This window comes from Crocodylus siamensis, chromosome 4 (assembly GCF_052110815.1).
Source record: "Crocodylus siamensis isolate JL-2025a chromosome 4, ASM5211081v1, whole genome shotgun sequence".
NCBI lineage: Eukaryota > Metazoa > Chordata > Crocodylia > Crocodylidae > Crocodylus > Crocodylus siamensis.
The window spans coordinates 58,709,029-58,721,481 of record NC_143398.1 but is presented as its reverse complement, the minus strand read 5'-3'; the positions used below and the strand labels follow the sequence as shown (position 1 = coordinate 58,721,481).

At 42.3% G+C, this 12,453-nt stretch overlaps 1 protein-coding gene across 3 annotated transcripts in view; it reads right to left on the bottom strand.

Moving 5' to 3' along the window:
* Positions 1–12,453, bottom strand: part of ARID2 (AT-rich interaction domain 2) — a 166,117-nt gene that overhangs the window by 19,671 nt on the left and 133,993 nt on the right. For all 3 annotated transcript variants that reach the window (XM_090042391.1, XM_090042392.1, XM_090042393.1), the window contains one exon: positions 5,269–5,417. In XM_090042391.1, coding sequence (XP_089898517.1) covers positions 5,269–5,417 — 149 coding nt within the window. The remainder of the gene's footprint in view (positions 1–5,268; positions 5,418–12,453) is intronic.

The window sequence follows — 12,453 nt, the reverse complement described above, 5'->3', positions numbered from 1 at the left end:
GCTTATATCAGGCAAACAACTTAACCCAAGTATTTTGTTTTATTAATATAATTTCACGTTCTAGGACAAATCAGTCAAATCAGTTCCAAATCACATTGCCTGAGCAGAACTCAATCATTCCAAAAACCATATAGATTGAGCAGGCAGAACTCAATCATTCTACACACCATGTATGGCACTACAACCAGTGAGCATCCTCTGTTCCTTCCAGGCTCTCACTTCAGATGCTCCCAAATCCATTGGCAGACATCTTAATACAGGCCCAAGCCGGAGATCTTGGGATTTGGATGCCCCTAGAATAGGGGTGGGCAAAACATGGCCGGGGGGCCAGATACGGCCCACTAGGCTATTCTATCCAGCCCGTGGGGCCCCTAAAAATTTAGAAAATTAATATTAATCTGCCCTGGGCTGCCTGTCATGTGGCCCTTGATGGCTTGCTGAAACTCAATAAGCAGCCCTCTGCCCAAAATAATTGGCCACCCCCGCCCTAGAAAGTACAAGCAAGCATCTTCCATCCTAAACACATTAGTCTGGGACTTCAGATATTTCCTACTTGATCTTGGCCCACAAGAGGTAAGAACAGGTTAACTTTATTAGAAAATGTTAGGAGCAAGAATGACAAAGCCTTAAGGAAAATACAGAGTGCCTGAGTGAGGGACTAACATAAAAGGGATGGTGGTAAGGAAGGGAATGCAACTAGGTTACATAAGCACAACGTTAGCCATCTAAGCCTGGGGGTGCAAGGCAGGGTGGGAAAGGAAGAGGAAGGGAGTCGTGATGCTGAGAGAAGAAAAAAAGAGATAGATATAAAGCACAATGAGTCCACAATGGTGGAGGGGGTGAGTTGAGCAAAGAAGTCGCTCAGTCCATGAAGTCCTACTGCGGGGGTCCCTGCCAGGTACAGTGGACCAGACCATGATTGGGAGTAGCTCTTCAAGTCCATCAGGTGCAGAGTGGGGGTTCAGGTGGTCCGCTCAGTGGTGGTTGATCTGGTGGGGTTGGCGTACTGGTGCTGGCCCCTAAGGTGTTTAACGTAGATGTTGTGGGACCAGAAGACGGTGTCATATGTCACAAGGTGCCACATCAGTTTGGCGTAAGGGTGGGAGACAAGGCAGGCATGCTGGATGTTCTCATTGCTGGGGTCCCATGCTCCAAGTGCTCCCACGATGAGTGCATCGACCATCGCATCATAGCTGCAGCTCCTCAAGATGTTGGTCAGCGGGGCATGCTTCTCCTGCTTGCGAGCCCAGGCATTGGTGAAGGCTTGGTGCCAGTTCTTGAAGGGAATGGTCAAGTCCACAATCATGACCTTCTTGGCCTCCTTGCTGGTGATGATGATGTTGGGGCACATCTGGCTCTCGTAGCCCAGGTAGGCGTGGTTCACTGAGATCTTCCCCACTGTGGCTGGGATGACCTTCACCAAGTGGCCCTTGATCTGAGCCATAAGGCTAGAAGCAACAATGCAGCCCATCTGAATTAGATGGTAGTATCTATCATGCTCAGTAGTTCCCCTCAGCACCAACACTTTTTTAGTCATGGTGAGGCACTACCCGGCATAAATTTCTATTTCCTCTTCACTCTCATAGCTGAGCTGTGCCTTTTTTTTCCATTTCAAATTATTCCTGTTTCCTTCACCATGCCTTAACATCACCAGATGGGGCCCCAAACAGTTTACTCAGAATCCCTCTCTTATCCTGGCACGTATGATTAGTGTGGCACCCACCCTCCATGAAGAGGAGCTGGACCAAGTTGTTGTGTACCTCATCTGCATATACATTTTTGGAACAATCCAGGACTTGTGATAAGAACACCAGGTTCCAGCCATGAGTAGGGGCTAATTAGCACATATATCCTTTGTGGGGGGGAATATCAGGAGTACATGCACAAACTGAGCATACTAGGCCATAATAATTGGCCTATATGCAAATTACTATAGGCATGTTTATTCCAATGTCAGTGTTTTCCAGTATGTCCCTTATTTCCATGTGCTCAGGAAGAGCAGGGTCTGATAGTAAGGGAAGGAGAGGCGGAGGGAGTCACAGGGGTAAGAATGGGGTAGAGGGCAAGGAGGCCACCGAGCCTTCGAGATCTATTTTCTATGCTGTAGCAGTGGGAGGGGGAAAAATTCAAGGCAAACCTCCAATAATTAGATTCTTTATGTGGAAAATTATAACAAAATTATACATTTTCCATATATAGAACCTAAATATTGGGGGGGGGTCATATATTCAGAGTCATTTTATATTCTTTTTTTTTAATTGAACATAGCACCCTCTATGCCAGTGTATCCTTCAGAAAGATGCTTCGCTATGTCTTTGCTGACCGAGATCTGCAGATGGAAACTGAGACCCTGGTATACAATGCAGTGGTTACCCCCATGCTCCTCTACAGGTATGAGATGCGGCTGATGTATCAAATCTATCTTAAGCGCCTGGAATGGTTCCATTAGCGTTGCCTCAGGAAGATGCTTCTCATTATATGGGAAGACCACTGCACCAATGCCAGCATCCTCTCTGCAGCTAACATAACCAGCATATAGGTAAAGATCATGAAACATTAACTCCGCTGGGCTGGCCACTGTGTGCGGATGGGCTGACACTTGTCTCCCGAAGCAAGTCCTCTTCTCCCAGTCATGGTAAGAGGATCCACTGAGGAAGTGCTACAAGGATACCCTGAAAGCATACCTTAAGAAGGGTGGCATAAACCTTACAAACTGAGAAAAGTACTGGCTGGTAACAGGTCTCAGTGCTGCTGTACCATACATCAAGCCACAACCCACTTCGAAGAGAACTCTCTTACTCAGGAAGCGGAGAAACGGCAGAGGAGGAAGTGAAGTGCACAACATCCTAGCCAACAGCTGTGCCTCCTCAAGGCACCACCTTGGGAAAAACCATATCTGTGGAAAACCTTGCAGAGCACAGATCAGACTCCTCAGACATCTTAAAACTCACCAATAATTTCCCTCCCCCAGCAGACATCATCCTCGTATTGAGGGATAGCCGAAGGTATTTTAGTAAATACAGTATCTACTTTGGTTAGTCTATAAGGGACAAATCTACCCTGCCTTCTACTTGACTTCAGACTAACATAGCTAACAACATCTCTAAGCTCACAAAGCAAGAGTGGTTTCAAGGAGGAAAAAAAGGGGATCTCATTGTTTATGCCTTGTTTACTCCTTTAAATTGGTTGGCTTTGTTTTTAAGTTTAAACATTAAACTTATGAAATACCAGGGCTTTAATGCTCATATTCTTTTGCTCTAACACTTGAAAGATTGGAGCTGAAGCTGAATCCAATAGAATGGAATACTGACAACAGACTTTTCAGCTCCAAACTGAGGGGAAAAATGAAGCTGCATCTCAGACAGAGTCATTATATGTTGCAGTTTTGCATTATTCAGAATTTATTAAGAATGTCAAATTCTGTCCTCACTTACATGCACACAAGGATGTAATAGAAGCAGAATTTGGCTCAATAGTTTCTCAGCAGAAGGACAAAAGAAACGTTATATCAGTTAGGAGACTGCAGGCTATGCCTACATTTGAGCATTTTACTTAATACTGGCAAAACCACAGAAACGTACATAAATTAGCCTATCAAGATGAAATACTGTTTACATCTTCCAAACAAATGCACTTTGGTGGATCATTTGAAACTTCCAGTTCAGACTGGTGACAACATTAAACCACAAATAAAAGAGAAAGATCAATACCACAAAAGTCAAATATAAAGAAAGATTATTTTTCAAAAAGTGCAGCAGAACACAAATCTAAAAGGCAAATTTTGACCATAAAATACTATGGGAATGATGATGTCTGAGAATAGAATGAATGGCCCCTGCTGACACTATTGAGGAAAAAGAACAAAGGATTACTTATCAAGGCATTTTGCACAGACAAAACTTTAAGCACGTGCAACTAAAACTAAACAGTAGAGCCTTTTAAATGTTTAAGTCTTTGTTAATCAAGTAATAAATGAGGACCTTGAGGGCATGCACTGATAGCCACTGGAACATGGATTCATTGATCTATTTATGGTTAAAAAAGTACCTTTAAGATCATCTGAATTTATCTTTATTAAAAAACCCATAAAATAATCTTATATTTATACGAACACCTCAAGGATTTTATGAACTTTCTAGGTACAAGAATCCTGCCATCCACCAGTGATGTACATCTGCCTCTAATGGAAAACATAAAAGCTGTTTAACAGCACACAAGAACCCTTTAGGAAACTGACCCAATATTACATCTTTCTATTGACATCATGGGCTCTGGATCACATTAGAAAAAAAGACTATATTAAACTGAAACTACCATTGAAAAGTTTGGTACACAGTCAGAATCTGCACTCAGCATTTTTTTGTGTCCCATTTAAATGCAACGCTTTCACCAGAATCCTTGTTAAGTCCACTATGACCAACATCTGATGTCTCCTGCATACGTACCCTAGTTTCTGCCACATTAGTTGCCCCGATGACCCCTTGTCATCTCCTATAGTTAAAATGAATTCAAGCCACTGCCAATTCCTTCCCAATCCTATACAATAAACAAACCCTCCTCTTTCTTTCAAAATTGTTACATCATGTTTTGCTATTACCTTTGCATCAACAGACTTTCCCCTCTGCATTAACTTCAGACATTGTCCCCGCAATATGACTGTATTATTTAAAAAAGAGAATTGGAAAGACGCCCATATAAGTAAGTTTATGATCTTACACTTCTGTAACGTTAATTCAAATGAGCTCTTCTTCCTCACTCCCCTCTTTTTTTTAACCATCGCTTACTCTGTTGTCTAAAGACTAAGTACTTTATCTCCTTAGTTGTCTGTGAATCCCCATGCCAAACAAATGATGCTATAATTAATATAATCAATCATAATCCAAAGGAATTTGACACGCTCTTGTTCTTGCAACCCTTAAAATCTAAGGAAAGTAACAAGAAAGCAGTAATTGTTTCTATATGCATAATGCAAAATTAGGAACAAATAATTCTTCGCATTTACAGTGACTAAAATATTTCTGTATAACTAACTGAAAATTAAGTAAAATACATATTAGTTTTTTTCAAAAATGATAGAAAGATGCTGCATTCCCCCTTCCTCAACTCCAGCTTCACTCGACATTTTAATATTTCCTTTGTCCACAGGTAACTCACACAGTATAAGGTGACAGAAGGAAAGGTAATGGATAGTATTTTCATGGACTGCATTCCATGTATAAGCATCTTTAGTACATAAATAAAATGATGTTAAATAAAATAGCCATTTACTTTTTACATGACTGCCACAGACACATGAAGTTCTGTCCCGGTTTTTTTGCTTGCTCTCCGTGTTGACTTGCTGCAGTGTACGAGGGTGGCTGCAAATTGATCTGCTGTCCCTGTACTTGCACTGTTGGTACCGATGTCACAGGTGTGCTCTGTAGAAAAGTTTCAAAGACATAAATTTAAGGACAACATGCTAGAAGCCAGTATATATCCCTATTTATTTTATTGTCTTTTCATATTACGCTTAAACAACAATGAATTATAGATTTTAATACACTGACCTCCTACATGATGTTGGGTATAACAGTAAAACAAGAAGAATACATGATATGTTAACTGTCATATTCTGCATTTGTTCTCTGATAAATTAATTGCTGTAGTTTATACACAATTCAAATACAGAATTTGAAAAGAAGAACACAGTAACTGATTCAAACTTCTACTTCTACACAGGCAGCTTATTAAAAGTTAACTTTCTGTTCTTTAGCAATAAAGAGGGTGTGTAGTTATATTGCATTGGTAATGTAAAAATAAGTTATGCCATAAATCATTTCAGTTTAAAACACAAATTTAAAAAATTCTGAACAACACATATACTTCAGACATCTGCTGTTCTGCTTACATAGAATATTATGTACAGCAATACACTGACAGCACTAAGGCTATAAAATATTTTTCCAGAAGATTCAACTCACTTTAAAAATGACGATAGATCAATCAATAGCCAAAAAAAAAAGGCAGCACCAAAAATCACCAGCTACATTTGAAAACAAAAAAGAAACCCACTTACAGTCTACAATGTAAAATAACCCACTACATTTTGTGTATAGAGATTCTAACTAAAGCGGGGTTTTTTTTTTTTAAATGAACTCTAGGAGCACATCCAGATGAATATGTATGTGCAATCTCTGACACTGCAGATGGGTCGCTGCACTATTAATTTGCAGCACGGCACAGGTTTTTCTGACACTGGGAGATCCCGGTGTAAAAAAAACCGACCCTTGCCAGAAAAAAAGCCACACAGCACACATGGCTACAGTTTGCGCCACCCTAAACAGTAGCCTGGCTGGCCAGAGGCACAATCCAGCCGCTGGCCAGGCTCCGTGTGCCCAAATCTTTGCTGCTGGGGGCCCAGGAAACCCCCACCAGCTGTTCTTTGCTGCTGGAGCCAGCCCAGGTGCTGCTAATTATTCCCAGGGAACATGCACATTCCCACTCATGGGGATGGGCTCTAAAGGAACAACAGTTATGACTGCTTTGAAGCAAACAGAATCTTTAGGAAAGAGACCCAAAGTCTGAGACTATATAAATACAAGCCAGATGCACAAAGCTCTATAGTCAGCCATCAACACAAGGAACATCTTACCTTACCTTACCTTTTAATTTTAGAAGAGAATGTTGCTGAAACAGGACTAAGTAAAATGGGTGTCAGTCTATCTAACGCTGCCCTATGCTCTTTCAGGAAATTTAAGCTCTATTGCAGAATCCTTAAATTGTCTCACTAATACATTTTTGTCTGTGTGATAATATTTATTGTACAAGATAAACACAAATATCAAAAACCCCAAAGACTATTAAAAAGGAAACTAAACTTTTCTTCTTATGCAACTTTGCAAACTGTATAAATTCTGAGTACCCGTAAGATAATCCAGTGGATGTTCTTTTTACAAGAAATTTCAGAAGTCTTTTAACCAGATACATAAAATGAAGTAAAATGTCAACAAGCAAACAGATTCCTCCTACTCAGTGTTTTAAGATACTATTTTTTTTTTAATAGTGAGGAATATAAATTACGAAATACAAAAAAGGGGGGACGGGAGCATTGGTTTGTGCCCTCTCTAAGGCTAAATGGTAGGTTCCACCACACTCAAAAGATGCTCCCCATATTTATCCTCTTTTCTCTTCCTTCCAGGATGCTGTTTACATCAAAATGTAGGTCTTCCCATGCTTTGAACTATTAACAGGATGACAACAGAGAGTCCTCTATCTATTTCATTTAAAAAGTAAAGGAACTCATCATTCCCATCCATGACTTCCAGTAAGTCCTCTACCATAAGCAGTGAAGTATTATTCATTATCCCTAATATTTTCTAAAGACAAAACAGTAAACAGGAGTCTGTATACAAAGCAGAGCTCATTTTTTATCTTTTTCCAAGCAACTTCCAAAGATTGCGTACAATATTTTGCTAAAGTGTTTGCAACTTTATTATTATAATTTCTGGATTACAGCTTTAAAGGAACCCAAATCAAGCAATTGTGATACATTTAATTTGCACACAGTGCTTGTAATTTTTTCCTTCTATTTCTTTCAGGTGTGATGTAGAATACTCTCTTCTGCTACACAGCTAATTCCTACTTTGGCAAAATCACATATGAGCACTACTGAAATTGCCAAAATCAGCAAAAAATCCCAAAGAACTTTATGAACTCCGAAATACAGCACTGTTTGAAGCAGAGCTTCCATGATAAGACAGGCAGTACAGGTAAGCCCCACTTAACACTGCTGCACTTATATAATACTCATTTGAAATTGATACCTGATTTCACTTAGTGCTTAGCAAGTTTTGTTATAACACTCGCGGTTGCCATCTTGGGTCACCAAACACTTTCAGTTTCACTTAATGCTCGTTTCGCTTAATGTTAGTTTTTTCAGGAACCAATTAGGCGCACTAAGTGGGGGGGTTGCCTGTAGTTACAAGTACTCTGTAATTAAGAAAATCAGACCCCATACAAGTGAGAAGAAAAGACAACTGTAAAGGACCTCCTGGATCAAGTCTAGTCTCTTGCTATCATGGAAAATCACATCATTTAATCTCTTCTTAACCTGAGTGAGCTCCATCTTTCCATTTGTTAGGTCTATTACTCTTATTAGAAGGCTGATCCAGAACCTCTCTGCTCTGATAGTTGGATATCTCCTAAGTCAGCAGTTCTCAACTTTCTTAGATTCATGGCAGGCACCTCCCTCCTGCCCAAATTTTTTTTCTTTGGTGGCCCCCGAGCTGAGAGCAACTGTTGTGTTGCCTCAGATGACCTTAACGGTTCTTAGCTGGGGTGCTGTGGCCCCACTACAGCTAGGTGGAACTGCCCCACACACCTCAAAGAGCCAGAGCAGGAAAGACTACAACAACATGTACTCTTGACTGTATTAGGGTTATCTGATAAACTAAGCAGGCAGGAGTGTGCAGCCTCTCTCAGTCTGATCCTGCATGTTTCCAGAGACGTGCAGTCATCAAGTCCAATTACTCTTGTATTCCTGATCTGCTTTTGTACTGACGATACCTCTACCTCCAGATCATCAAGCAAATTATCAGAATACACCTACTTTTTGCACCAACTACCTGTGTGTAACAGCAATGAATCTGTTAAATAAAATCAACCCCAATCCTTGATGAACTCGTCATTACCTCCTTCTAACCTGATGCTTCCCATTTTCAAAAATGTCTAGTGTCATCAAACCATTTGGCCAGTTCATTACCTACTTTAAAATACTGTACTGCTTCCCATCTTCTCTATCTTAAGTAATAATTTCCTGTGGTCACTGTGGGAGGGGAGACAAAAGCCCCCCTCCTCAGCATGTCTCGGGACCCCACCCGATGAGCCCCGATACTTACTGCATGGGCCGGTATAAGCAGCAGCTGGGGGAAGACACCAGTGCAGGCTTGGTGGCTCTGCAGCTGCCCGAGCCTGAGGATCAGCGATCCCCAGGGGCAGAGCCTGGAAGTAGCACAGGCTGCTCAAAAGGCAGCTGGGGAGACACCCAGCTGCTGGGGAGGACAGACGGAGGCTGCCGGGGTCAGGCAAGTAGGGGAGCCAAGCAAGGAGCAGTGGGATGCCTGCGAGCAAGATCAGGACACCAGCGTGGAGCCCTGGACGGTGAAGCCAAGTGGAGAGGAGCAGAATGCTGGCAGGAAGAAGCGGGACACCGGTGGGGAGCCACAGGCAGCGGAGCAAGTAGGAGTGGTGGAGCGGGGCTCAGGGTGAGAAGCCCCAGTGTCCAACAGAGCCACCCGGCAGGAAAAACCCTGGGGTGGAGCTCAAGGAGCCAGAATTGGCCAGAGAGGCACGGCAGGGAGAGGAAGACTGTCCCCACAGTCGTGGGTAAAGATCAGGCTCTGCGGGAGTGGCCAGGTACCTCAGTGGGGAAGGGCGGTGAGTGATGCCAAGACTTGGCAGGAGCCAGGTGAAGAAAGAGGAGGCAGTGGCAACTGGCCCAGAACCTGGCAGGGAAGGGGCAACTCCCACCCGTTGGTGGGAACAGGAGTGATTAGCTCCCAAGCTACGGGCCCCCTGGAAAGAGTAAGTGGAGGGATTGACGTTGAGTCTCCTTCTCTCCCCAGGGAGGCAGAAGGGTTCAGGGAGCTGGAGTCCCCTGTACTTCATCAGTAGACGACTAATGCCTTTGCAGGTAGCGAAGGACCTTTTGAGTTATTGTTACACCAGGCTGGGGTGTGTTTAGTTTGTCCATGGGTTGGCCTGAAGATTAAGGATCAGTCCCGTGGTGATTGATGGCTGAACACCCTACCCCACTCAGGGTGGGCCTCAGGGGTGAGGAGAGATCACACCAGGGTACAAGGGGGCTGAGCTCTCCCAGGCCGTGGATGTGGTAAAGGTGGGGTAAAGGGGAGTTTTGGAGCCCCACAAAAAAAGACCCAGGGTTGCAACCCCACTGGGACCACTGACAGGGAACTGCCTTCCCCATCTATCAACATCAAAGTCGTGGCAGGTGAGTAGGGGCAGTGTTCAGAACCATCTAGGTGGCCCTAGGGTGTGGTCTCACCCTGATGTCGCTAGGGAGGAAGGCACCAACCAAGAAGGGGCCAAAGCCATACAACAACTACCAGTGACAGTCATCATATCAGACACTTAATGGAAGATCAAATACACGAGCTATATCACATTTTCTATGTCAATACAATCAGTGATCAAAGAAAGCTATCAAGTGAATCAGGAAAGAACAGTCTTTGATAAATCCATGGTGCATTTAATTCTATTTTCCATTTATTTCTGTAGTTTTAATTATTCTTCATGCAAAATTTGTTCTAAAGCCTTCCATACTATTAATATCATACTAATTGGCCTGTAGCTGCCCAGATCAGCCTTTCCTTTTGTTTTTAAAATGGAGAAATTATGTGTTATTTTCCAATCATTTAAGCCTTCACGTTGCAAACTTTACACTGAAAAAAAGCATTAAAAGAATGTCATTTCTTAAATTGAAAAAGAAAAGCATTTAATTCTGTGGAATTATCCTGATTGCCCAAATAGGTCATTAATAGGGTCTCCTACCACTTAAACTAAGCAGGTTACTGGTAGCATTAGATTGCTGTTATTTTCTATGTGGACTTGCTTCTGGAAAGGATGAACATACACATGCTTTGACATAGGGTTGCACAGCCAACTTCCAATACCACACACAAATGTCGAGTCCCTGGAATCCACTGTTCCATTCCGGTTCTGTACGGAAGCTTGTCTGATAGAATGATTCTCAACCAAGGTGCCAGAAGATATGAGGTGGTAAGTACAACAGGCTCTAGCTTGTCATTGCCTAGCCACTGCTCCATCCCTATAAAAAACCTATAAATTAGTTTTCAAAATGGGGTCCTGCTCAAGTCTCAAAAACTGTGGAGGGGTGCCTCAAGCCAAACTAGGGGTATCTTGAGTTCAAAATGTTGAGTGCTACTGGCCTAATGCGTACAGACCTATCCTTCCAGTTCCTAACATGCCACACCCTACGTTTTACAATGGCCGATCTCCTCAAGCCTTGCATCTTGTGCTAATCCCTCACCACTGTTTGATGACTCCTCCCCTCTACGTCCTTCCCATCATTGTTTCCCTGTTCTTAATCTCCTCATTATGCAGCTCCTGCCCTCACTACCCCGATCCTTCCCTATCCCCAATTTCTATTTCTTTTACCATTCCCTCTGCATAAGTCCCCTTTCATTTTCTCTCCCTCTCTGCTTCAAACTTTTCTTCTCCCTCAGGCTCTTATCTTTCCTCTGAAGTCATTTCCACATTCCTTGTCCTAAATCCCTTGCTCTTTCTCCCATCCTTTCTTCACTCCTCTGCATTCAAGTCAGACAGCTTCTTCCTTCTCCTCCTCGCTGCCTGGCTACCACCAGCAGACCACTGACTCAGCTCCTGTATTTAATATCACAGCAGTCCCTTGCAGCCAGGCATATTACCAGGGAATTCCTGCTCAGCCCTTGCACCTCGGAGATGAATATGGCATATGCAATCTGGTAAGTCCCTGGGTACCATGAAAGACTGTGTGGCCACAGTGCAAATGGGATTTTTGGCAAATGTAGCTATCAAACTCTAACAAGTTTCTACCTAGTGTGTATACAGACCCTTCCCCCTTCCCCCCCCGCAGAAAAGTGGAACTTTTCTGGATGAACTTTGGCAGATGTTCACAGGGACACAAACTGCACAATCTACCTTGCCAAGTGTTAAGTCCATGCTCCAAAACACTGAACCACCATAGCTTCTCAGCAAAACACCCATACAATATTTTTAAGTTTTGTAAAAATACATTTCTCTAAATCACTTTTGGAAACGGCTGAGCTATTTCTGCTTAAGTAATTTTTAAAAAAAGTCAACCTGAGGCAGATGCACAGCATGGAAAATTTAAATTCGAAACATTTTAAATTTGGAAAAGATATAAGTAAATGAAAACGACCTGATCCCGGAAGATGTCAGGCAACTGTAACTATAGGCATTGCTACCTGTGCCATCTATAATAAAACCCACAAAATCTGCGTCTGCTCAAGTTCTTGGTGTTTGTTTCTTGTTTGCCCAAGACACCATTCCATTGTTCTCCAAAAGTAGTAAAAGGATTTCTACATATTAAAGCCCTAAAACAATTAAAGATGTGTCACAGTATAAAAATGGGATTGTGACATTCCAGTCAGCTATATTTTTAATGGAAAAGAAAAACAATAGTCATAGATGTCATAGTTATCACTGCAATGTAATAACAAACATACAACATCTCTCTTTTTATGTTTGTTTGCTTTATTTATATTTATTTACCCATGCTTATATCATTTCCATTCATCTGTATATTATAATTTTAAACAGCATGAGCTCACTAGCTTTGGAAAGGGACGGGCAGAAATTAAAACAACTACACAAGCCAGCCTATACAAATAACACCTATCCTACCTTTGCTCCAGGACATAGGTCCCATTCCAA